This window comes from Aspergillus nomiae (assembly GCF_001204775.2).
Source record: "Aspergillus nomiae NRRL 13137 chromosome Unknown contig00093, whole genome shotgun sequence".
Classification (NCBI taxonomy): Eukaryota; Fungi; Ascomycota; class Eurotiomycetes; order Eurotiales; family Aspergillaceae; genus Aspergillus; species Aspergillus nomiae.
Window position 1 is genome coordinate 1 of NW_015378148.1, and position 26,612 is coordinate 26,612.

General features: G+C 47.8%; 7 protein-coding genes across 7 annotated transcripts; 4 read left to right on the plus strand and 3 right to left on the minus strand.

The window, feature by feature from the left end:
* Positions 1-348: 348 nt before the first annotated feature.
* Positions 349-2,087, minus strand: ANOM_005684 (uncharacterized protein; the record flags this gene model as incomplete). Its single annotated transcript, XM_015550941.1, has 2 exons — positions 349-957; positions 1,002-2,087. 2 exons carry the CDS (start codon positions 2,085-2,087, stop codon positions 349-351), a joined length of 1,695 nt encoding a protein of 564 aa, XP_015407989.1.
* Positions 2,088-6,637: 4,550 nt separating this feature from the next.
* On the minus strand, positions 6,638-8,215 carry ANOM_005685 (Zn(II)2Cys6 transcription factor; the record flags this gene model as incomplete). Its single annotated transcript, XM_015550942.1, has 3 exons — positions 6,638-7,305; positions 7,371-8,067; positions 8,144-8,215. 3 exons carry the CDS (start codon positions 8,213-8,215, stop codon positions 6,638-6,640), a joined length of 1,437 nt encoding a protein of 478 aa, XP_015407990.1.
* Positions 8,216-9,090: 875 nt separating this feature from the next.
* On the plus strand, positions 9,091-9,979 carry ANOM_005686 (uncharacterized protein; the record flags this gene model as incomplete). Its single annotated transcript, XM_015550943.1, has 2 exons — positions 9,091-9,374; positions 9,442-9,979. 2 exons carry the CDS (start codon positions 9,091-9,093, stop codon positions 9,977-9,979), a joined length of 822 nt encoding a protein of 273 aa, XP_015407987.1.
* A 1,113-nt stretch (positions 9,980-11,092) lies between these two features.
* ANOM_005687 (alpha/beta hydrolase) lies at positions 11,093-13,051 on the plus strand (the record flags this gene model as incomplete). Its single annotated transcript, XM_015550944.1, has 6 exons — positions 11,093-11,397; positions 11,453-11,494; positions 11,548-11,807; positions 11,866-11,977; positions 12,073-12,754; positions 12,812-13,051. The coding sequence occupies 6 exons, from the start codon at positions 11,093-11,095 to the stop codon at positions 13,049-13,051; spliced, it is 1,641 nt and encodes a 546-aa protein (XP_015407988.1).
* Positions 13,052-18,965: 5,914 nt separating this feature from the next.
* ANOM_005688 (uncharacterized protein) lies at positions 18,966-20,434 on the plus strand (the record flags this gene model as incomplete). The annotated part of the gene is made up of 2 exons (XM_015550945.1): positions 18,966-19,070; positions 19,142-20,434. The coding sequence occupies 2 exons, from the start codon at positions 18,966-18,968 to the stop codon at positions 20,432-20,434; spliced, it is 1,398 nt and encodes a 465-aa protein (XP_015407991.1).
* An 812-nt stretch (positions 20,435-21,246) lies between these two features.
* Positions 21,247-22,729, minus strand: ANOM_005689 (putative histidine acid phosphatase). The gene is made up of 2 exons (XM_015550946.1): positions 22,095-22,729; positions 21,247-22,038 (listed from the first exon to the last, which is right to left on the minus strand). Exons 1-2 carry the CDS (start codon positions 22,701-22,703, stop codon positions 21,322-21,324), a joined length of 1,326 nt encoding a protein of 441 aa, XP_015407992.1. The 5' UTR covers positions 22,704-22,729; the 3' UTR covers positions 21,247-21,321.
* Positions 22,730-24,023: 1,294 nt separating this feature from the next.
* Positions 24,024-25,959, plus strand: ANOM_005690 (fungal specific transcription factor domain-containing protein; the record flags this gene model as incomplete). Its single annotated transcript, XM_015550947.1, has 3 exons — positions 24,024-24,691; positions 24,744-24,881; positions 24,933-25,959. The coding sequence occupies 3 exons, from the start codon at positions 24,024-24,026 to the stop codon at positions 25,957-25,959; spliced, it is 1,833 nt and encodes a 610-aa protein (XP_015408007.1).
* Positions 25,960-26,612: the final 653 nt, after the last annotated feature.

The following is a 26,612-nucleotide window of genomic DNA, read 5'->3' on the forward strand; positions in this document are numbered from 1 at the left end:
ATATAATTTTAAATAGCGTAATACTATATAAAACATTTTAAACTTTCATAATTTTGTCTATTATTTTCATGTACTTTATCCTGGAATCTATCTATATACTAAGGAAATAAATAATATATATAAAGATGGCGTTGTAAGAGAAAAGAATGAGTCGGAATAAGTCCACACGGAAACGTTTGACGTAGAACTGTATATAGAATTTCGCCAGTCACCTGTTAAATAGCACGAGTATGAAGAAATCCATTATATTAGACCAAGTTGTATATCATTTTAATCACTATGGAATATAATAGAGACTGTTTCTAGAATCATCTCCTACACCTAACCTCTGACACATCGCGGTGGAGCTCATGGCTTTGTGAAGAACATAGCTGGTCGCATGTCGAACAGCACTGAGAAGGACTTGCCATCTGCGGATACTGCGACCGCATTGGCCTTTCTGTCCGTATCGGCGGTGTGTGCAAAGTCTCCATTCAAGGACCAGACTCGGACAGTTCGGTCCTCCGACGCAGAGAGCAGTGCATTCCCCTCGGCGGCGAATACAACATCCACAACCGCAGCTCCGTGAGCCCGTAAGTCGCGGCGCTGGTTACGGGTCTGAGCATCCAGGATTCTGACACTGGAGTCTTCCAATCCGCAGGCAATATTGGCCCCGTTGGGTGAAAAAGCCACGCTTCGAACGACGGCCCCAAGAGGATGCGTCTCAACGACCCGGTCTTTGCTCCAGAACTTGATAGTCTTGTCGGCAGACGCGGTGACGAGAGTACCGTCTTTCGGAGAGAATGCTAAGCTGTACACAGCAGCTTGGTGCTTGTCTTGCACTGGGATCAGGGAATGCGAGCTTGCATCCCACATCTGTACTCGGCCGTCGTCGAGCCCGGCAACAGCAGTCTGTCCGTCGGGTGAGAAGGCACCCGATTCACCCTGACGTCCTTTCTCCCCTCCATCAACGTGTAGCTATTACTCGGGGTACCCGGTGGTCCGACGGTATACACCTTCACGACCCCGAAGAAGCACGCCACAATGACAGACTTCCCGTCGGGGTGCCAGGCGATGCTTGTGGCAAGCCCATCGGCCGATGGCATGGTGGTCACCCGTGTCACTTGCCCAGTGGTAACATCGTAAACATCGATCTTTCGAGCGACATCCACGGTCACCACCTGGTTGGCATTGGTTGGAGAGTACGCCAGCGCTGTGGCTCTAATTGCGTTCTTCGTCATCGCCTGGTTGGCCGGCCATGCACCGTTGCCAATATGGTTCTGACCATCCCGGCGGCACTGTTCAAGCTGCTGCTGGGAAGTTTGCTTCTGCTCCTCGAGTTTCTGGTTGCACTCCGTGTTTAAAGTACCTTTCTCGGTGTCACATCTCGTCTTCTCTGCGGCTATGTCCCGATCACACTTTTCCTGAGAGGACTTTCTCTGCTCCTCAAGTTTCTGGTTGCACTCTGTCTGTAAGGCGCCTTTCTCAGTGTCGCATTTAGTTCTCTCGGCGGCCTTGTCCTGGTCACAGGTCCTTTTGTCTGCAGCCTTCTCCTGATCGCAGGTCCTTCTGTCTGCGGCCTTGTCCAGTTCGCACTGGGTTTGGCAAACTTTTCTCTCGTCGTCGAGTGTCTTCTTGCACTCAGCCTGCAAGGTGCCTTTTTCCTTGTCGCACTGGGCCTGCGTCTCCCTGACTTTGATGGAGCAATCCTCTTGCTCCACCTCACCTTTGTACGTCATCAGCAGGTGCCCCGGAGCATCGTCAAGTCCCGGCGCTGTCCGATTTGTGTACCAGCAGGTCCTCCTGGAGGGGTCCCATGCCGCCACTTTGGCTCGTCCTGTGCGGATATAGGTGACACATTGCTGGGCAGAAAGCAAGGATTGTCTGGAAATCTGGCCATTCGTGTCGGGCCTTTTGCCGCAGTTAATTTCGATGATATCGGAGCCAACGGTCTCGGTGCGCGGCAAGGTCCCGCTACAGCAGTCGCTGAGGTCTTGTACTTTGCCGTCGGACAAGGCTTTGCAGCTCCCCGCATCGCCATTCACAGCGCTAATCCCAGACAACGGGCTGACGCCTAGGGCTGACAATAGAAAGACATTCAACCGCATGGTTACGATATACAAGAAACCCGCTTTCTGTTGAAGATGGAGATGAGAGGATGGGGACCAGATACTTCTGCTTCCTGGCTTCCCCTTTCTTTCAGCGTAGGGTGCGGATAAATACCCCCACGGCAGAGCCTTTGCTTGCGGTGCATCGAAAGAAGTAGCATGTGCTAGACTCAGCGCGTCATAGACTGCCCCGGGGGTACCCGAGTGCATCTGCAAGCGTACATACATGACAGTCCTAATGCGTCCGTCCCTGTGTTATGCCCCACTCGGAGTATTGCAACCTAATACTACTCTATCCTGACATGAGACAGGCACATCACACTCTTGATGTCACCGTGATAGGTATTATCCTCCAAAGTCCTCACCGTTGAGGGGGACCAGAACCAACATGTACGAACTCATGAACGCAAGACTTGTACCGTTTGCAGTCACTAACAGAGGCACGGATAATCACCATAGTGGTGCACCCTCATATCCAATTGGTCACCTTACGCTGCAGGGGATACCCGTAATCCAGCTTAGGATGGCCCGATATCGTCAATGTGACTTGTGATATGCGAGTAAGACGCACATGCCAAATTTTGTGTTCCTGGAACTAATTCAGGGACATGCACAGAGAGGTCAATGAATAGTCTACTTTGGTTGTAGGAGTGTGTAATTCTGGCAATAGATCTTGATTTGACATTAATCAAAAGATATAACCTATCCAGCCTATTTCCTAAATCTTCCTCGCACCCCTTTCCACATCACCCCAGACATCTCCAAGACTACCAACACCAACAGAATGAGGAATATTTGCCATCACGGGGTTAGGAGTACATAGTGAGCACCTAAGCCTTGGGCAGCGGACCAGGACGGTCACACTTCGTGTAGCAAATATATCCACCTTCGTCGGGGTACTCGATCGGAATACAGTCTTCGACTCCGTCAAATATCCAGCCAAGCTCACAAGGCTTCACCGGCAAACACTGGATCTTTTTTTTGTCCCAGTACTCTCCACGCTGACAGTTGTTGGGTACGCAGGTTTGTCCTTGGCGGTGCTCACCTGGTTTGCAATCCGGCAACCGCTGACATGTAGAGCCATTCCAGAAGGTATTCGGGTCAGGGCAAGGCGCACAGTCTTTGGCCGGTCCCTGGTAGTAGTGTTCCGGGTTCAGGCATTTCGGGCGCGGCTGACATCCGGTGGGACTGGCGTATTCGTCCGGCCGACACGTCTCACACTGGTTCTTCCAGGGAATGTAAACCTTGTTCTCGTCCGGATCGCAGAACTGCTTCTCTTCACATCTCTCTTCCTGAACGAGATACACCTGGCCTGGCAAGCAAGGGGGCGGCGTGCAGCCCTTCTCGGGATCCCAATAATAATCATTCAGACAATGGGGGTTGGGCGCACAGTCTCGGCCGTTGTAGTATCCCCACGGCCTGCAGCGCTCACGGTGGTCGCAGGCTCCCAAGGACCAGAAGAAGACCTGGCCCTCGGGGCAGGAGGGACGCTCACACCGCTGCGTGGTGGGATTGTAGTATTCATCCGGGGGAGTGCAAGGTATACAATCCACCCCATTGTGTTGGAAGCCCGCTCGACAGCAGTGATACCGCATGGTAACTGGATCCATCACTGCGTTTGTTTTCGGGCAATTGTCCGTGTTCTGCGCGTGGGCTGTGAGCGCCACGCTCAGAATGACGGAGACATGGGAGAAACGCATGATGATCACTTGTTTCAGACTCTGCAAAGAATAAGAGATCAACGACTGTGGAATAATTCGGTCTGATCAGCCTGGCAGGGAAATCCAACTACTTATCCCTTTGCCAGGCCTTCTGAAATCTCTCCGGAAGTGTTGAAGTCATTGAGACCCTCCGAATGCAACACCGCGCTAGGACAGGTCATGACGGCGAGAGTGAAAAATATTTTCCTTGGTATGAATACGCAGTACAGCATAGTACCCTCTGCCTTGGTAATGGTAGTAGTGACGTTTACGTTCTTGATATGTTACCTACAATAGGTGACATTCCAAGCGATGCGGAAGCCATCTCCGGATGTGACCCTAAACTTCCGCAAACTGACAGCTGCTAGTGATAACTGTCCTGTTTTTTGGTTTTTTTTTTTTTTTTGTTTTTTTTTTTTTTTTGTTTTTTAACGCAAGTCGTCTAGAACGAATAGTGGTTTTGATTAATGGACAAATCTCATCTGTACCCACAACACGTCACGTCGAGGCCCACTCCGTATCACCCCAGGGGGTTGTTGTTCTCGATCTCATGGGCGGGACGAAAGCGGAGACGGCCACCTTGCCCTACTTCACTTGCAACCGTTGCCTCCCTTGTGGATATATTGGAATAAAATGCATTACCACCAGAAGTAGGCTCCAAAGGTTCTTGCTTCTGCTCTTCAATTATGCTGGGTTGCAGCCACAGTGGTGTCTGTTGCGGACCTTGGACTAGTGCTGCCACAGAATAATATCATGGCTACAATAGAATAGGTGGTGAAAATATTACACTTGGTAGAATATTCAATGAAAGAATAATATTTGGGTATACGAATATGACAGATTATTGAATACTATAACAACGATAATAGTGACGGATTTCAAGATTTGTAAAAGAATAATACGAAGATCTCTCCGTGTTAGTGTTCGTACGGTTGTCCACTGCTAGGGAGCATGTATATACTAGCGTGTTGTATGTTGGGAACCACCAGATACACATTAGTAACATCTTGCGAAGGATAGTCGATTGGTATTGACAAAAAGTCTATACCATGTTGAATGAGTTCTAAGTTAATGAATCCGAGAATTGAAAGGACGAGGAGTATGGCATAGAATAATTTGGTAGGTGCACCTAAAACATCTGAGGTGGAAATAGATTCTTGGCGTTGGTGACAACCACCAGACTTGCTATGCATGCTCACCTTCGGATCGACATACTCGTAGGCTCTCTCTGTTCTAGAGCACTTCAGCCAATGGCGATGTGGAGCAGACGCACCCACACTAAATCCCGCAAATACTGTGTGGAATGCAAAAGAAGAAAAATCAAGGTATGCCTCTTCAGAAGTTCGCTTCATCTCAACTAACGAATTGCCGTGAAAGGTGTGTGATAAAAGCAGCCCATGCATCAATTGTCATAGATATGGCGTATGGTATTCCCTGGCGGTGGGAACTGGGAGAGGTAGAAGAACCAGGAAGACCAGGGGGGCGGATTTGCTCAAGTAGTTCGTCTAAGCTAGCATATCCTGGATTCAAGGATAACCCTAGAGTGTTTGTTGCCAATATATTTGTCTATGCAGGGAAAAGTATCGTGGTATCACTCAACATAGGGCTTGTCAATGTAATTCACAATGTTTGAATAGCACTCAGTCTACTGGTGTACAGTCGGATGCCAGACTTTGTTTCTAATCAATTCGTTATGCCACTTAAGCTATGTGTGTAGAGTACAAGAGGCTGAGCAGAAGTAAAGAAAATCCAATCTTCATCCGAGCTGAATAAGAACGCATGATCTAGTTCTTCAGATCGGCTCTTTCCTCTGGCCTAACATCACTGAAGGTCATGAAAGCCTCTGATTGATCCTCGTTCAAGTCTACCTGGCATCTATCCCAGTTCCAGATAAGTAACAGCTCTTAAAGTGCCTTTGCATACAATAAATTCGCAAGACTTTGTCCACCGCTCAGTTGTGTGGAATTGTGCGAACTGTTTAATTCAACAGGAACATGGCCTTCATTGATGGGACTTGCAGGTATGGGGTGTGTAAACCTGCCACAAATACTGTGCCGTACAACTCAACTAGTAGAGCGTACATATATTCCTAACAAACTACGGTTGTTCTATTGCGATATGCTTTTAGGGAAACAAGGGGAATAGACATGCATGGGCAGTATTCCAGGAAAATATAAGAGGAGGGGAGGCTACACTAATCCGTACGATTTTAATAATTGTAGTCACAGATAGAGTTGGGTTTGGGGCGGCTTCGGGTTCTAGGTCCAGGACAGGACTCTCGGGATAGGGTGCACGCCCCAGTTTTCACCAAAGTCTATTGCATCCTGCTAAGAAACGTAGATCCTAATTCTCGAGTATTAGCTAGGGAGACCCTCGGCAAGACCCTGAAAAATTCAAGACAGACATCGTCACCTCCATAATAAAGTTAAGTTGCGTCTATGACAGCTAAGTCAATGACATAGCCCCGTTGTAGCCTTCATTCTATTTCAAATTAAGGCTTATTATAAAATAGGGGTAAAAGCTTAGTCCATACCTTACTATAGCATCTAGTTCTATAGTTAAAATATATCCTTTAAATATCCTTTATATCTATATAAACTACCTAAATTGCCATAGAACTGTACGGAGCTCTTCATCCTCTTGTGACCCTCAATCTTATTATTGCTGAGCATCTGGAGCATTTCTTGTATAACAGAGCTGCTGGTAGGTCTGTGAAAGCTTGATTGATATTTATTCATGTCTGGCTTACTATACGTCACTCTCTGCCTGATAAATGGACCCCCACTGTAGTGCACATTCAATGTTCAATCTTGATAATCGTTCAGTTCATCCATTGAAAGGAAACCGATATCAGATCAGGGATTCTCGGTTGGTGCATTGATCTATCTTGATAATATTCTCCACAAGTTGCAGGGCTAACGTGATTCCTGCGGTGTGGCCAAATTCCTGAAGACGTTGAATGATCCACTTCCGGGCTTCACCTTCCATGAGCAATGATTTCCCTGCCGTATAGAGAGGCCAGGTCATCATATATCCAGCCGACCCGTTGGTAGGGGACGAAACATTGACAGCGTGGCCTGTCTCAGATGCCGAAGATATAGCCCCCAAGGCCTGTGGAACTGTGGATATTATATCCTTGCCAAGCTTTGACACGATTTCTTGTGTGTCTAAACGCTGTAGCTCTATATGGGCCCGGGTAACTGGTTCCAGGTCTGCAGAAAGAATTTGGTTCGAGATATAGTGCATAGAGTCGCAGGTTCTAATCTGAAGGATTCGTGCGTTGTTCCAAACCCTGATAGCCCAAGAGTTCGTGTAGACGTCAAATCGCTCGTTGTAAAAGACCGCTGGGTCCTCGCCTGCTTTCCGGGAAGTTGCATAGCCTGATTGCATAGAGAGGGTCTCGACAATATATTGCAACTCTTCCTGAAGACCAGTCGCCTGTTGGAGTAATGTAGGCCAAGGGATTTGCCCCCTATTCTTCCTGACACACGATAAAAGCTTTGTGCACTGGGTGGCCACTACGCCAAGGCGCCAGAACGCGCTCGTAGGTCCATGTGCTTGATTACTTCCTCTTGCAACTTACACATGTCTTCTGGAAACGGTTGGCCACTATGCATACAGACAGCCACCATATCCGCGCGGACTTGGTTGAACATAAGAAATGAGGCCCTTGATGAGAATTGACTCTTGCCTCGGGCAACCACCAGCGCTGCAGCTCCCTGGACATGACGGGCCCAGGATGAAAAGTCCGAAACGTGCTCGAAGAGTCCTAGCGAGATCACTGTCATCAAGGTGCTATCTTTGATAGACTCTGTGGGTGATGCCAGTGCCACATTTACCTGATTGATCGCTTCTGAATACTTAGCGCGCGCATGCTTGGCTAGTTGTGGTTGCCCAGTTGTATTAGCTAATGTAACAAGTCCAATAGCGGCCATACTGGCCACCAACATTGGTGAGCGCTGGCTATCAATGACATAGTCAGCTGGAATATAGTTAAGGTATCCGCGCGAAGAGGATCGGTAGTTGGTGACAAAGTTGCAGAGGAAATAATTGACTCCTATTGCATCATAGCTATTGCTCAGCTCGGGAAGCGATAGTGGGTTAGAGCTGTAGCTCCTAGGTAAAGTGGACGTGTCCTCTCTCTGTCTCCTTTTCTGTTTGGACCGTTTTATAGTGTGATCTGTCTGGTTGCGGAAGACGAGGTCCCACTCGTCTCGGTACCCAGGACATTCTTCGCAGGTGCGAATGCACTGTCCACAGTGAGGAAGCCGCTGATCACACTGTGAAGTGATAAAGCGAATTAGAACAAATCTTGGTGTACGAGAGGGAATCGGAAGAAGGTAGACAAATACGCACACGTCGCTTAACAGCACGACAGTTGCCGCAACTCCGGGATACTCTTGCGTGTGACTCACTGCGCAGTGCCATTCTGGTTACAATGCGGACGGATGCAACAGGAACAGTGGTGTAGGCTGCAAGAACTCTGCTGCCAAGCTTATCCGGGTGAGTTTCAAGGAAGCTTAACCTAGACAAGCTCTCGCTGCGATCGACGTTTTCAGGGCTTTGTTCATACAAGAAACGCCGTGTCTTCGCCTACCAATATATACTCCACGAGACTCGATTACAACGGCATTCTCGTTACATCCTCAGCTGAACAGAGCCCACAGGTGGCCCCGATTGACTATTCTGGTTGGTGACTGCACTCGATGATCAGCTCTACACTCTACACGGAGTGCCCAACCAACTTGACGATGCAGAGGTCTCGGCTTCGACTAGCTGAATGGTTCGTAATAGCCCCCGTTGTTACCTTATATTGAAATGCCAGTGATGCCATCTTATCAGGGCTTCGATGCATGTACCGAAAAACCGCTAAACCTGATCCCGTTAGCTTTGCGAGGGAGATGCTATGATTGGTGTCCGCTTGACCCACAGCCACGTTTGAGCTGAAGAGCATAAGGAAGACAGGATGAGCACAGACCAACACACACCATGAAAGGCCCATTGCTCGCGTTAACTTCTGTTGCGTAGTAGTTGAAATGCTCCGCCAATGGCAATGCCTACCTCGAAACAGCCCCCTTCCCACGGAAGTATGTCAACCACAAGGTTGTAGGACGTACACGAGGGGCTATGCTGAAGGACAAGGCCCATAAGGGTGACAGTAGATATAAAAAGAGACATACCATCTTCTTCTCAGCCAGTATTCTTCTTCTCAGCCAGTATTCCGCAAGTTCTTTTCTATCTTGGCCTGTTTTATTCTCTCTAAATTTTTTTTCCTTCTGTTGATCTACTCTTTCACTACTATTATGGGAAAACTCGATGAACGGGATGGCATTGCTATCCTCCAACTTATTATATTTCCATTTATCCTCGCCGCTGCAATTTTCATTTGGAACCGGGCTGGTTGGAGAGTCGGAAGGAAGATTTGGCGATATCCCGTCACGCTCTCGCTCCTTCGAATTGCCGGCAGTATATCTACCATGATAGCGATCGATCATCGCTCAACTGGCGTTACGCGGGCCGAGAATGTGTGCGAGCTGATTGGTCTTGCACCGCTGCTGCTGACCTACATCGGAATCTTGAGACAAATGTGAGTTGGTCACAAGGAGACCCTGGAGATCGATAAGCGTGGACTAATAGCGGTGCCATTCTCTCAGTGACACAGAAAAAAGAATACCTCGAAGGCCCCTCACGCTGGTGACTGTCTTGGCTTTTGTCGGCCTAATTCTTGGAATTGCGGGAGTTAGCACTGCCAATGTAACGTATACTAAGGTTGACGGGCATTGGACTTATACCTACCATCCAGGCGCTCTTGTCAAGGCGTCTATGGGTATCTTCATTGCTGTATTCGTTATCACTATCTTGATGACTGGTTGGTTGTTCTTCCAGCTTTGTTTCACACTGAGACGGTTTCAGACCAAGCTGTTCTTGGCAACTGCCTTTTCCACCCCCTTCCTGGTGGTCAGGCTAGTTTACTCGGCGCTCGGTGATTACGACAGCGACGACGAGCGATTTTCTCTGATCAAGGGTAACGCTACTATCTATCTATGCATGGCGGTGTTGGAGGAGATTGCTGCTATGGCCATCACTATGGCCTTGAGCATGTCGGCTGTGCTTGAGAAAGATTTCGTAAAGCTCCGCCGACCTGAGCAGGAACCCGAGGTCGGAACTGAGCCAAAATACAATTCTGTCTAGTTGTCTATTTGGCAGTTGAAGGGTGGATTTGTTGAGAGTGTAAACTGATTTCAGTTTCGTTTCTTTTCTTTTCTTTTCTTTTTTTTTTCTTTTCGTTGTTCAAGGGAACATGAAATGCAGTACCAATGCGGGAATAGAAGGTCAGGATTAAATGAGTAGCGTGTTTTTCGATTAGCCATTGAATATCGAGTCCTCAATTTTCGAAAGCCCTCTTGTTTTTTTAATCTCCCACCCTGACACCAAGGAAGGTGGCTCATACAACGCATAGACGGTCAATGCTTAATTCTGTGCCAAGTCCCTCTGAATGCTCGGCGATGGATCCTTCAAAGCTTCTCTAACTTCATTGGAATCCGACTGCAGCCTTCCATTGTGACAGCATTATATCCCCACAAATATTCATCTATCCGCAAGATAGACACGCGAAGGAGTAGAGCTTTCCGAGGAATAGGGATACACAGTCGCCCAATGTTGGCTGCAAATATGATTGATCAAGCTTCTTCTTTCCCCACTTGTGATACGTTTTACTACGCAGTATTCTTTTTCTTCCACCATACTAAAGAAGGTAATTGGGATGCTAGGGTATCAGCCGTGGGGGCGATTTTATGCAAGACGTCGGCATTAATATCTGCGTTGGTACTATCTGGGTGCCGATCTCATTCAACCCATTCCCTACGCCAAACTTAATGTGGTAACTGAGATGTTCGGCCTATTATAGAGGAGCCCTGGGGGCCATTTTCTCTTAGCTAGCACTAGTGGGTGCCGATCTCAGTCCTAAGCCACCGTCAGCCGCATCATCGGTACACTTACCGACTGTAGTGAGAATAATGGAAGTCGTTGGGAATATGCTGGCATATGGAACCAGAATAGATATGTGGGACCATGTGGAGACCCTAAATATTGGGGGCCGAGTCAGCCTTGTCCAGCAATAAGCTACCTCGCGGATTGATCCATTTTGAGAATCGGCATGGGCTGTGCCTTGTGGCCTCATGCTGATTCGTGTATCCGAGTACCTATATAACACTGGCCGAGTGCCTGCTTTCTTAGTTGGAGATGCGCTATCAACTCCTCGGCCGTTGTCTTTATAACTGTTGAAATACACCTTGTGACTTGAACATGAGGCAATCTTCACCCTTCGTCGCCGGACTGCTGTCCTTGGCTTCACTCACACAAGCGGAATTAGGAAAGATCCACTGGAAAGGACTTTGTGACCCAACAAATGCTACAGGGCCAATGATCTGTGGAACACTCGACGTGCCATTGGACTACACAGACTCTCAGTCCAACAAGACCTTGGCTCTTGACATTGCCAAGTGGCCGGCGACCAAGACACCGGTCGCAGAACCTATCATCTTCAACTTTGGGGGACCTGGTGTAAATTCATTCGAGGGTCTTGGATCATATGGAGAGGAATTCCAGACGTAAGGCGATAGGCAAAACTTACCAGTCAAATACTGAAATACATTTCTTCTCTAGTATCCTTGGAGGTCGTAACGACCTGATAGCCTTCAACTCTCGGTTTGTGACCCAAGTATACATGAGCTTATGAACCATTCTAATTATCTATTTAGGGGCGTTGGAAACACCCTTCCGTTTTCCTGCTATAGCAATGATTCTTCCAGAGAGCTTGCATCGCTCCAGGCTCCAGCAGATGGCACAGCATCCAACATCGCCCGGGGGCAAATATGGGCCCAGAGCACAAACATTGCACGGGCGTGCTATGCCCAGAACGGCGAGAATGGAAGTCTTATAGGGACGAGCTTTGCGGCCAGGGACACGATGCAGGTCCTTGATGCTCTTAGCGGAACGGATGCTTTGCTGAACTACTGGGGTAAGAGCCACAGTTCCACCTAGACCCGTGGTACATTTCCCTAATTGTCACTCACCAGGAATCTCATATGGCACTACGGTTGGTGCTGTCATGGCAGCCATGTTCCCGGAAAGAATGGGTTATGTGGCACTCGATGGCGTTGATAATCCGGCCGAATACCTCAACGGATAGTAAGTGATACCTTTGCTTATCAACAGCAGGCCCTTAAGTAATTACATATTCTCAAACTGAACAAAGCTGACAACCCATTCTCTTTTCTACACAGCAACGCACAAGCCGTTGTGGACGTCGACACCGTGTTACGAGGCTTCTGCTCGGGCTGCTTTGACGCACCTGACCTGTGCCCCTTATCGAAGCTGTACAGTAGTGCCGCCAACCTCGAAGCCGCGATTTACATGATGCTCGAAGCGCTCAAGTTCAATCCCATTCCCATCCCAGACAATGGAGGGGTCGTGACTTACAGCGACGTCAAGGCTACTATCTTCGAGGCGCTATACGCTCCAAGCTCCTGGCCGTTGACCTCGGAGCTCATTTATTACGTACAGACCCGCAACGCAAGCGTCCTTGGTACTCCCAAGGTATACTCGACCCTAAAATCTTACGGCCTGTCGGCGTCATTGACTTCATCTTCCAACGAGGTAGGGGACGGGATCAGATGTTCTGACAAGGCACATTCAGGCAGCTTGGCGGATGTGCTACCGTACAGCAAGGCCAGGGCGTCGCTGAGCAAGATAGCAGGCGATGGTTCTAATGGTGACATGCGATGCGCACAATGGAATCGGAAGATGTATGCCAAGGAACGGTACACTGGCGACTTCGATGTGAAGACAGCCCATCCTGTATTGGTGCTAAGCAACACCTTCGACCCATCTACTCCGCTTACGGCGGCGAAGAACCTGACCGCGACGTTTGAGGGAAGTGTTTTGCTCGAGCAAAATGGTTACGGGGTAAGGCTTTCTTAATTTCCATTTCATGCGAGCAGGCAGCTAATCTACTCGTGACAGCATACTACTCTGGCCATGCCATCTCTTTGCACGGCCAAGGCGGTCCGGGCTTACTTTGCCAATGGCACATTACCCGCAGAGGGGACGATCTGTCAGACGGATGTGCCTCTTTTCACAAATCTCACGTATGCCGATGTGTGGCCGAAGAATTTCAAACGGGGTGTTCAGTCTGTGGATGATGCGAAACTTCTCCGGGCTTTGATGTCGCTTCCTGAGAAGATGTCTCGACACAGGCTCTGATGAGGAGGTCCTTGTTTCACGGCCATGATGACGTACCCCTCCTTGTGGAAGTAAAAGGCTTGTGGATTAGGGGTGGTATACTGTGGGTAAAACATCTCGCTCAGTAGTAAGGTGGAACAATCCCAAAGGCCTAGCCGATCAATGCCAGGATGGTAGAACTGAAATCGGCGGGTCGGCGAGGGTGTAAAGCGTATTGACCTATAGAGATAGTGAATGTCTAATTACTATAATATCCAACGAGTTATTAACATACTTGCTTCACTCCAGTACTCTCAATGCTGCCTGGCTTTAAGCCTTCTTTTTGTTTATCCGTCTTCTGTTTCTCAATGTTGAGTATACTGGCCCGGCTGTCTGGGATGGAAGTCTTGGGCCAGGTGGATCGACTGCTTGAAACTGCCCTAGCAGGCTGGTTCTGATGATAAATTCGGCCACAATCCCGCGAGCTTCTGGCCGTGTCAAAATCTTATCTCTACAGATGGCAATCTCTTGGTCGGAAAGCGCGCTTCTTATCCATTCACGCTTGTGCTGGTGTAACGGGTACTCCAACAGAATATAAGTCATTGTCTGGTTTTCTAGATCACAGTCCCACTGCGGTGAGTCCCGTCGGTTGATGCGACTGAGATATATATCTAGACCGGCCCTCTCAGTTCGGAGTTGTATCAGTACCGATGTTGTTGTCTTAGGTAGGTCCGACTAGTATTCCACGGTTTTCCTTGTCAGGGCCTCGATCAATCATTTCGTTGGTGGGCTGGTCTTCTCCTTCGCCCACGCCCTTTCCCACTCTATCTTTGCTTCGCTGCGGACTCAGCATTTAACCGCGGCCCGACGGATGTATAGATTGTGAGGGCTCTGTGGTCCTTCGAGTTCCTGGGCAGCTTCTTTCGCACGTCGATCTACTGTTTCGTTACCAATGACCCCTTTGGTGAGCCGGGATCCACCTGAGCTGTATCTTAATGCCAATGAGAATCTAATTGTTACCTCTTCGTGATAAGAACATCCTCACCTCCAGTACATTAATTCTGAAATTTATACTAGTAGTATTGGAGGTTTGAGAGCTCCTTACTTGCGGAAACGGCATTTGGCCATAGGGGGGATAACTAGAAGTTATAGCAACTACACCACGCCTATATTCATTGGATGCCGCCTCTACAAGGGAAACAAACCGAAGAGATATCTAGACAACACTACAACAAGTATGGTTTGAAATAAGAAAATTTCCAACATGAAAAATAACAAGAAAGTATCGAGATTAAATTGTGGTTTGGTTCAACGAAAACCCTGCGAAGTTACAAAAGGAATGGTGATAGACGTCCGTTTCAGTAGTAGAGGCCGAAATGAATGGACCACCGGATCTCATCGACTTATCTACGGGGCATCTCCCTCTAAAGATCCAGTCCAGATTTTTTGATCCGCCTCCTCAATCCGCTCCCTTGGAATTCTTCCATGGACTTCCACTCCAGATGAAAAAGTCACATGCATTATAGCGGGACCATCATCTATGACTGCCCCAGTGAACGTCAGGCTAGGTTGTTTTAGAGTTGCTGCGTCATGATAAACCACCGTCACAGGGAAAGTGACCTCCAAGCTTGTCTGGGTGGTTCCGGTTGGCATAAAGGTCAACTGGCGTGTGATCTGAGACCCATCGGCCTTCAGTGTAAGAGTTCCCTTGGGCTCTGGAGCTGTGAAGTGTAGGTCTAGAGATCCTAGAGGTTGATTACAGGTTAGCTAGCAAGCAAGCAATGTGTTTTGTCGATGAGATATAAGAATTGCATAACGTACCTTCTGCCTGTTTTTCCGCTTCGAGGAGCGTGATCCGATGAGTTTCGCCATCCCAGGTCAATAAAGCAACCACGGCACCATTTTCACCCTTAATGGTAAAGTTTCCCCATTTGTGGGTGCCGAAGAGATGAATCGAGATGTCCGTCGAAATTCCTTCGGTGTACGAGCCACTGAACGATTTGACTTTTTGGTATCCGGCAGGGCCCATGTCTATGCCAAACGCTCCTTCAATGTGACCCGTCTGTTTATCAAGGGAGCCCTTGATCTATTCACAGTTAGCAATGCCAGGCGGGAAGGATATGTCCAGCCAAATTGGCTCTGAAGTACTCACATCGAAGGGTCCTATGTGTTTGTTGAATTCTGGATTTCTAGATCAGAATAGCTCCCGTAGGACTAAGCATCCCGAGCACGTACCTTGCTTTCTAGACATGGTAGTTGGTATGGTAGTGAGCCTTGCAATGAAGAGATGGAAAAGTAAACTGATGATTCCTTAACCCGTGGGCAAGTACAGGCCTTTTATATGCTCTCCTGGCCACAATAAAAGGCCATGTGTTATCTTATATTTATGACGTGTATCTAAATATCAAATTTTGTTTATATGAGATGTTGGCCAGATTTCGGTTGGAGGCACGAGTAAGGCCTAAAGATATTTGGGTCGAGTGGCAGGACGCTTAACATGAGATATGTGGGGCCGAAAGATATAGCTTTGTTGGCAGTTTTCTACATGCATCGGGATTTTTGAGTGGTCAAATCTACCGCTGGGGTCGCCAGCTGATGTCAATGTGCAGAAGATATCATGCACGACGAGAAGCAGTATTACAGAATTGGATATCAGCTTTTACGTATATAGACAGACGTTGCTCGGTCGATCTCGGCCTTGGTGGGGTAAGACATGCAGAAAAGATGATCGACAAGATGGAGTCCAGATCGGTTTTCTCCGGGGATTACAGATGTTTGGGATGCTCAAATTAGCTGCGCCATGGGTTTTGTGTGTCCATCTTTTTCTGTTAATGAGTTCATTATCCTATTCTTCCTTGTATTGTTCTATGACAAGGTTGCCCGAGCTTCAGTAGCCATGGGGAAACAAGCACAGAGTAAGGTATATATATTTACCAGAGCTTTGATATGTGGGAAGTGGAAGAAGACATCCAATAATAGAAGAGAAAAGAGCAGAGTTGATATACTGTATATTATAATCGCTGTCTGTTTTATAATACTTGACACCGCATCATAGCAAATAGCTTGTTCTTTCTTACTCGAATTGATCTATATTCTAGTTGATAAGATTAGGTTTCATTTTAGCTAACAATAATGATCCTCCTCAGCTAAGTTGCGGGTTTTACTGCTCGGGCCTTCTAGCCCAGCATACTCACGTTCGTATTGATAAATGCGGACTGGGTATGTCTTGGTATTGGTTCGATTTCTCAAACTGTTCCCTACAGGAGTGTACAGCGACCACACCATAATGACCAGGTCTACGAAATGGCGAGAAGATCGCCGAACCTTCCTGCGTGGCTGGCTGAAGATTCGCACACCGCATTTCTCGTCAGATGATACATACTTGGGTTTGGTCGTAAGCGAACTACAGCTGTGGAGAGTTATACATAGCATTAGAACACGAACTATGTTATAGGCGAGTGAGATGCGTGCCAAGATATTTACGTATACATGGTTACATATTGAGAATATACAGGGGGTGTGTTTGTGTGCTTGTGTGTGAACTCATTTACCCTGACCCCTACCTCTCCATCCACCGACATCTGTGGATGTTTTTTCCTCTGTTCCATATTGGTTTTGGGTTATTTTCCCTTTGCACTATCAAGGCCGTACATACCTAGATAAGTGGCGTGGCACCGCTAGGGAACTGCAACACCGCAGGATTAGAGACCAGGGATCTACGATTTTATAGGGAGGAATTTCACTGTTGGAAAAGACTAGGCCTAGTACTCTGCCTATAGGGGCCCGGGTCAGGGTAGTACCCGTAGGCCCTTCTACTCTTTCAGCACATGGCGCTTCAGGCTTGTTATTTCAGGCAAGTTGCTTAGTTGCCACCCCCGGTCGCCCTTCGAGAAGTGTGCCGAGCAATGTTAGATAGTAATCCAGTCCAATCCAATCCGTGGTTCCGGTCTCCCTGTTAGCCCAACGCATAGGTACCTAAGCTGACCCAACTCGCCATGGGATTGATTTCCAATCGCATGTTTCAATGTCCCTGGACGGAAGGTGTTAACTTAGCAGTTCGTACATAACAATTCACTGGCATTGCAGCAAGCTTTGGTATGTCATCTAGAGGGAGTTCCTAACGTCTCTGGAAGGGCGAATCCATGATAGTAACAGGCTCCACAACGCGGCTTTCTTCGGGTGATTTCAGTCCGGGAGCCAGGACAGCATGTACTGCGCGGTATAAGAATACTAAAGATGAAAAACTATTTGCAGCGCCTAGAGTTGGTTTTGGGGCGGGTTCGGGTTCGACATCTAGGACCCGCCCCAGGAAATCGCCGGGGCTAGTGCGTTCTCCGTACCACTCTAGTTTTACAAAAAAAAGCCCCGTTATAAGCAATTAATTCAGCAAGCGACTCAAATTGCTTATATCTGGGAATTGCTTATAGCGAAATTCCTATATCGACTAGTTATCACTGGAATTTGACTAAATTTGTATAATTTATATTACATATTCAATAATCTTCTCAGCAGCCAGGGGTAAGTTGATAGTAATTTGTATTCTGCTACAGGAAAATATATATTCTTGTTTTGTAAGGCTTGAGACTAAATAAGAGAAAAACACGGCACTAGTATATTTTTCACATTATATTATTGCTTAGAAAATCCCACTTTACTCGTTTATAAGGAATTGTGTATAGAGAGTTAAACAATTGTATGAAATTTCCCTCCAGCGGGTTTGCTTATAGCGGGGTTTACTGCGTAAATTATATGACTTATATAGAGGCTTTAAAATTCCAGTTGTAACGAGTGTATATAGTGATGTTGCTAGAAGCCATCCCTCGACCTAAGAAATTTGAATCGCTTGCTAACTTAATTGCTTAGAACGACGTTTTACTAGAAATACAACCCAAGGCCAACTTAGAAGTTCCCGCAATACTGCCATTCTTATTCTGGCATTCAACTAAACAGCAAAAGCCAAACCTTATTCATTGCCGTCGTGGGTCCCGTCAAGTTGAAGAATGTCGGTTAGGGCAAAGGGGCAGATCCCCTTTCATGGATTCTTAGAGTTTGGAATGTTTAGTAAGTGTTTATCTGGCTCTAACAAGTGTCCTTTGTCCGCGTTGATCATGTTACACGAGTCATGTAGCTTCTCGCACCATTGTACATTGCTGGTCCTGTGTGTTCACAGTGGTTGAGAATAATTTAGAATTTAATCCTGGCCCCAAGCTTTCTCGGCAATATGCCTACGGGAATGAGCGACTTGTTCACCCCCTTAGACTATTTTTCCTGATCATGAGGCACCTACCCATAGGTTGACTACGGTATACTGACGCTTTCTTATCTAGGTGTCTCAGACACGAGAAACTAGGCTAGATAGGTATGAAGATAGTCCTTGTCGAATCCCAAGATTCCCAAAGCGTTTCAAGGGGTGTTCGCCTTGAATTGTGGTCAATTTAGTAGAATATTCTCCCTGATAAGGCTAATACGACATCGATAAGCGGATAGAAAGGAAGAGATTATCAAGCATGTTTTAATACGGCTGTCAAAATGAACTTACATGGAGGTGGGGAGCAATGTCAGACTTAGGATCTACTTCGCTCAGAGTAAGACAGTGAAATTCCCGCGCCTATTTGCCCAGTTTTGATTTCAACACCCTATACAACCAACTTGAAGCACATACGGTCGTAGCAGCCCAAAATAAGCTATGGAGATATCCAAGCATCATACGCGAGAAAATATCTGACGTGTGTCGCTGCTGATGGTACATTCCTCGCCTGGAATGCTAGCTGTTTACCATCTCTTTCGGTTCAATTGACGCCTCTATAAGTGAGTCTGTAGCACCTTTCATCGCGTGCTCGAAAGCTTTCGATCTTTGTCTCTCAAACTCCGGCTCAGAAGAAATACTGAGGTTATCTGATTCAATTGCAGCCTCGCGGAAGCATTAGTGCAAGCGTTTGATCATCAATTAGGAACGATGCAGTCTGAAGGAGCTTCCGCCGGTCGCTACTCAAGATACCAAGGCTCGTCGTGGAATGGACAAACGCAATCGCTACGCCGGATGATGGTTTATACCACCCGGGTCAGACAGCGTCAGGGGACCAACATGCACAAACATCTGCAACAGGGAATGGTCTCTCTTACTCTGGTCAGGGTGTGACAGGAGGGCAATGGGCAGAGCCATCTAGGTCAGATGGCGGCGTCTACGGCACGGGACAAGGCCGCCCTGGAGGCCAAGGGATGAATGCATGGTCGCAAGGTACTACGTCGGGTGGTAACGTTCAGAATCCAGGACAGGCCTCGGTTTCAGGACAACAACCACAAGCCAGTACGACGACGAGCGGCCTGCAGGCGACCCAATCAACATCGACGACACAACTTGCGCAGACACCGACACCAAATGCCAGTCTCTACCTCGAGGGACAGAATACTGGGGGAAATGGAAACGGAGGGCAGCTGGCAGCAGATGGTAGCCTCTCTCAGGCCGGAGTAGCTACTCCAGACGATGGGCTCTATCATCCAGAGCACGCAAATGCGAATGATCAAGGGGCACAACAATGGACACCAAGTGACGGTCTCTATCATCCTGATGGATGGAATCCTGGCTCGGTGACCAACCCTACATCAACAAACTCTCGTCCTGATGGGACGGGAACGCAGCTATCGTCGCCGTCGCCAACCTCCAGTATCACAAGTAAGCCGACAGCTACCAACGATTCTTCTAGCTCAACTACGACCAATCCAAACGCTGCTACGAAGATTGCAGTCCCTGTTAGTGTCGGAGTCGTTGCGGCGGCAATGGTAGGTGTTATCCTGTGGTGGCTGTATAGAAAGTCACAGGCTGCAAAGGCGGCAAGGAAGCGGAACAGCTCGTTGGAAGAAGGAGATTATATGAAAGATGACGGACCGTCGCTCCTCAAGAGGAGTGTGGCCGCATTGGGCGGATATAGCTTGTTCAAGCCCTCCTGGAAACGGACTCGTGTCGCTAGTCATTCATCCATGTGCAGCGGCGAAAGTTCATGCAATAAATATGGAGATCACGTTGAATGGAACGAGTCTCGTGCACCAGGTGAGGCCAACCTCTACGACCTCGAGAAGCTACAACCTGAGAATACTGCTTCTACGGAGGTGTTGGCCCTAGAGGGCCCCCGAGACAGGGATATAACGAAACCAACCCCTACGCTGAGAGTTGAGACCTCCAGTATATCAACATCAACACGAGTTTGCACACCGCCATCGCTACCTGGTGTGCCCGAGGAGCCTGAGCAACATGAAAAACATGAAGAACCCAGTCCCCCAATTACACCAGTCGACTCGAAGGCTGCGATGGGAGAGGTATTTTCGGTAGAGATAAGTTTCACACCGGCTAATGCCAAGCATATAGAGCTCAAACAGGGTCAAACTGTTACAGTCTCGAAGGTTTATGATGACGGTTGGGTAAGCTAAACTCCATTGCTGTCCCTGGTTAGTTCGTTGAATGAGGAAATATGTGCTAATGTCCTACGTCACTAACAGGTACTGTGCCATTTACCTGAGAGCAAAGCAGAAGGTTTAGCGCCACGAGCGTACTTGTCAGCATCGCCTCTTAAGGGGATGATCTCAGGCTCTAGCAATCTGATGCTGCATCCACATTACAACGTCTCTCAATTTTCATTCTCAAGTCAATCAACCAGCCTCCATACGGACGTGGGCCAAACCTCACACAGTGATGCGCAACAACCAACGCCTCAATGAGCCCTGCACTGTCTGTTCGGATATAAGACCTAAGCACATAATTATTCGATGGCCGACTAGGCAGAAACGCGGGACTGTTTGAGAAATATGGTGATTATGCAGTAGTTGGAGAACTGAATTTGGGAACTTCCGACGAAAGGGAATGCATGACTGCTATTGATAATGACTTAATTTTGTCGAAACCAACATAGTAATCTAAGAGCCATAGTACCTTAATTGTTAGCACTTGATACATAACCACCCTATAGCCTTATTAAATTGCAACTGAGAAGGTTAATTGGAAAGTGCAGTATCACTTCGTATCATTGTTTCCAAATATTAAGTCTATGCCACGTTTTTCTAAACGCTCATGGGCATTTGGCAAGGGCATCTGTATGAATACTAACACAGAAGTGTCCGATCAATTGACAACATTTTAGCCCATCATAAGAGGTCCTCCGTTAGAAAGATAGCGAGCTATTTTAGCACTGTACCTTTTGAACTAATTACATCAGTAATACACCTCAAATACACTTAGAGGCGCCGAACAAAGTATTTATTAGTCGTTTTATATCACTTCCCCATTTGTCTATCGCCCAACCCAGCTCCCACCGGCAAACTTAGTTATAGATCGTCACAACTTGGCTCTCGTTCTTAGGCGCACCACAAGCTCCCACAAAGTCCCCAAATCTTTCGTCCAGCCCTTGTACAAAGCCCTCGAACTTTGACGCACCACAACTATCTCCCGGCCCACCGCGACACTCTTCCAAAGGCTGGGGACTCGAGTTCACCAACACCCGGTAATACTCGCCCTCGTCATATCCATAGCTATCGCAGCTCAGCTTCTCAATGGCAATGTTCGTCAAAAACGGCAAAATGTCACTGCTCTTCCACTGTCGGCCGTAGTTGATCTTATCTGTTGGCATAGTCTTGTTGACATTATTGGCACCCGAAAAGGCGCTGTTGTTAAAGAGACCCAGGGCTGTGATAACAGTCGGTGGGAGTTCGCGGTGCGTGAAGGAAACATAAACATCCTGGCTAGAGTTGGAAGCAAGGAGACCCAAGCTAGCATTCACCCATGGAAAGCCGATCCTTGGCGATGCATAATTCCCGTATCCCACGTTATGGAAGTACCTGATATCCTCGCCGTACTCGAAGGCGAGCCAGTCATTCGAAGAAAAGAGAGTGGTGGCACAGAAAGGCGAGTCGCCCCGGATGACGGTTTCGTAGCCGCAGAACTCGAACATGCTTACTACGTCGGAAGTCGTGAAGTTGAAGTTAGGGGCTTGGTCATTCAACCGTTCCTTGATAGGTGCAGTGTACTTCTGTATCCATTCCTGATTTACTGCTGTTAGCTGCAGAAACGGGGAAGGTGAGGTAAGGAGGTGCGTACTTGGGACTGGTCGCTACCGTAGCTTCCACTATACGCGGGACAACTTTTGTAAGGAGTGAGGGAGTCCACGCCCGTATTCTTCTTCTCTTTAACTTCTACGAGATGCATCCCCGTGGTTTTGTTGAGTGTATAGCCCTCAATAAACCCGGCGGCTGTCTTGGTCGTTCGATCTGCAGAGGATGACCAGACTTTGCTCGGATGGCGTAGACTAGCATAGCGGGTGCGGAAGTTGACGCCTAACTGCACAGCTTCCTTGTACCCGACTTTCGTGACCTTTTCAAGATGCTCTTCGTCAACGGGGGCGGACCAATTCGCTAGGAACTTGAGATCCGTCGTTTTCGACCAGTCCTGCGTTGTGTTGCGGAGCTTTTTCACAAACGGCTCGAGATATGTTTCGTAGTCGAAATCGTTAGCATAGATGGCTGCGTGCCGGATCAGATATGCTGCCTTTGTTACGTTGCATCCCTGTGGAGGAGAAGATTCTAATGGGGGGTCATTGATGGTGCGGTAGGGAGCTATGCCAGCGAGGTGGTTGAGGGGATTGAAGGATTCACTGGCGGTGGGAACGCTTAGGGCTCCGAGGAGTAGAGCGACGGGCAGGAGCTGCATTTTGCTGGTGTGCTCATCTGGGTTGGGCTGATGGTAGATTAAACCTTCGCGATGCGATCCTTGGATTTATAGACGATTGACTTCCAGTTACCTCGAGGTAGTCGTCGATATTTGGCCCAGGTAGGAGCTATACCAGTTCGGGCATCTACAGGGTGAAAAGCAAGTAAATAATGGACTTGGCTGTGGCTTGCCAGGCATATTACCTCATTCCATGCATCAGTTGATCCACTGGCGCGGGTCCAGCGCATATGAAAAGGTGCAGACTTACAATTGAAGAATAAGAAAGATGACGTCATACCATTACTGACTCGAACCTTTCTTGCTTGGCTTCACATTATCAAAATACTCACCCTGTAGGGCTAACTTCCCTATCCCTGACTCACCGCCGATTACCATCAGTAAGCGGGTATATCTGTCTTATAACGTCATAATGCTTCACGTCTCTTGATAGCCTAAGAAAAAGTTGCTATTGCTGTTAAGAATATCCATCCCAGGGTCTCACTGCCATCTTTCCAGGTTTCAGTCTGTCTGTGTAGCCAGTACACTAGCTCTATTGGCAAATAGGCTACAGTCACAACCGTTACTGCTTTCCATGTCTCTTTCAAACCCTAGTCACATGTTTCGCTCATCTAAATATGGTCGTTGCGTAAAGAACAGGTTTTGTGCATACGGTGTAATAATACCTGTTCTTTATGGAAGATTCAAGGCACTCTCTTCAGCTAATCGACCATTACCGCCAGTACCAAATATGGTCTGATGAATACTCTGTGTGCTTCAGCCCTCTCAATGGAGATGACTATATGCGTGTTTCAGTGCATTTGTTTTTCAACTTAAAGAACACAAATACTATTACAGTACAGAAATTCAGAGTGCAAGGTCACGAATTACCGGAACATAAATATCCCTGGCCGACAAGAATGCTTGGCAATGTTGCCGGAGCTCTCGCCTCTTATGAAACTCCTCCCGTATGGAAATTAGTTGTGTGCAAGATCAACATCGCTGTTGAGCTTATAATGCAAACTTCCAATCCTCATGAAACTGGCCCGCAGCCACTAGCCAAAAAGGGCAGGCCTACGACAAGCTGTACCGAATGTTACCGGCGAAAGCAGAAGGTTCTTATCCCACAGTTTTCTCTCCGCCCCAAGTCCCCGCCCATTCCGCCGAGAACTAACAACAGCTAACGTCCAGTGTGATCGAAAAAAACCCTGTAGCCATTGTTCTGCTCGTAAAGTCGCCAGCAGATGTGTTTACGCGAGATCCACATCGTAGGTGATTCGAGAATGATGTCTTTCTCTCTCTGACGTTTCTAGTCCGCAACCGATGCATTCTAGTCTTATTTCAGACGAGTGGGAGTCAGAAATGCATCTCTCCCCGTCTGATCAGCTGGTCAATTTCCTCCCTCATGGTGAGGAACATTCTCAACACTTTCGTCAGCTTGGATACTCGTCTGTTGCTGGAAGCAACTCCTTCGTAGAACTAGAGCGGGTGATGCGCTGCACTGGGCCTCCTACACCGCCGTCCCAGCCATGTACTGAGGCCTTATTGTTAATTTCCCGTTTGCCTCCTAAGAATATAATGGATGAGCTCATTGCCACATTTTTTTCGGATGTCAACTGGCATTATTTCATCGTGGAGAAGTTTTACTTTAATGATCTGCTCGTACGCTGGTACTGCACTGAAACAAGCCAGCTTACGTATCTTAGCTCATACGAGTTCTCCCAAGAATTGAGATACTTTCCAAGTCTCTTGTTTGAGGTTGTTGCGCTGTCTTTACAGTTTCTCCCCCCAGGAGCGCCAGCGTGGGGGTTTTTTGGAGACGAGGCAAGTCTCTCGCAAAAATACAGCGACATGGGCGTCGAGCTTTTGGAACTATTGGGAGTCCAGGGCACAGCCCTGACTGCTGTCCAAGCAAGCCTCTTAAGGGCATCTTGGTTGAAGAATCTTGGCCGAGGGATTGATGCTTGGCGGTCTTTGGGAAACGCGATCAGGTATGGCATGCCTACCGAGTCCTCTAAATCAAGGATTCTGACACGTTACCAGGCTATCTCAAGAACTTGGCCTCCATCGGCAACAGGTGTTTCAGCAGTCGAGCTCAGACAGTGTTGAGAAGTCATTGGGCTCTTTCTGGTATAACGAGTATAAGAAGCGCATGTGGATTAACCTATACTCGTGGGACAGGTACGGTCTACCTGAGTTTGAGCTGGACCTGCTTTCTGTCTAACCAAATAGTCTCATGGCTCTGGTCCTTGGTCGACCCATGATGATCAGCAATTTTGACTGTGATATCCAACTTCCGATCGACTGTGATATTCCTGATATCCCTTTCAAAACTGTTCCAGTGATACCGTCAAACAACCTGGGAAATCGTCCTACCTCTCTTTCAGCATCCCTTGTCAGGTACTTCATATCTACCAAGGTTCACCGAATACGTGAATTGAGGCTAGATACCCCGCATCCCAAGGATTACGCTATGGTGGCAGTTTTGCATCAGGAGGCTCTATCGATTTTGGATGGTACAAAACCAGTTCTTCGACACCAAAATCCTGACACTTCCTGGGATGCGCAGCACGCATATCTTCCCCAACAGCGTGAGGAACTTTTGACCGTTGTATACACATTCCTCACGGCATTACATCGACCCCATATCAGCACACATGTGCAAAGCCTAAGAGCTGTTTTGCAGGCAGGTATTGTCGTGTTGGACTCTCAACAAAGACTTTTCGATCTAACAAGCACACACCATTACATGCTATGTCACCTGTCATTCTATACAGTGGATGTCGCTATTCTACTTTTAGTGGTCAGTGCACTGCACCCACAGCAAATGCTTGAGGTTACGGGCAATATCCACCGTGCGATCCAACAGGCTATAGTGCGATTGTCCAGGATGGCACCAGTGAATCCCACAGCAAGTTCGGGCCTGGATGTTATTCAGCGTTGCTATCGGAGACTTCAGGAATCTTGTGCATTCTCTCTCCCGGCTGATGCGATACCAGCGCATTCCGCTTCCACGGGAGTTCAGCTGCAAGATATCTGTGGAGCACTGAGCCATGAGCAACTGAACTTTCAGGACTGGGAGTCACCTGAATCACGTTCTTCTCCTGGTAACCGTACCCAGAACTTCTCAACAACGGACGGGTCTGCAACGACACACTACTTTGACCAATCATACTGGCTCCAACAAATAGATGGCATCTACTCTGCTGCTAATCATGCCTCAGATCTTGACACAATACTGGAGGCAGGCCGAGATTGAGCCATGTGATACACACAACCTTTAACGTAGTCGTTTATTGGCGTCAAGAAAATTACAAATAATGTACAATGTGAAAATTGGATAACGAAGCCGGTAGAGTCTGACAAGCACGCACATATGGCAATACAAATGCTGAACTTAGGTCTGATGATGCCCTCCTGTCAGACTCTTTACGTGAGGGATGAAGTTTCTGTTTGTCATTAAGCAAATCCAAGGTTTTGGTCCACAAATTTGCTTCCATTTCTGGACTGTACGCCCATTCCGCATAGCCGGGTCCATGCCGCTGTGAAGGATCGGCCAGTGGTGGGATTTGACAGTCATCCAAGTATTGACCCCCACTGCCTTCCAGTTCCCGTGCCACTGCCCCCCCAAACACTGGTCGCGGCGCCTTGTTCGGGGCTCTTCCAGTAGTTCGTCAGAAATTCGTTTCTCTCCCAGTCGGCTTTTTGTGCGTCCGATATATGGCGAACAAGCTCTGTAGTTATGGTACCAGGATGTAAACTGAAAGCATAAAGGCCCTAAGCGCCATATTGTCTCTCAATTTCGTTCGCCATCTAGATGTTAGCAGTTTTGCCCTGACCATAAGCCTTCCAGGGTGAGATTGTCAAAGTGAACGGAGGAGATACGGGTGAGAACTAGATGGAATGATGATG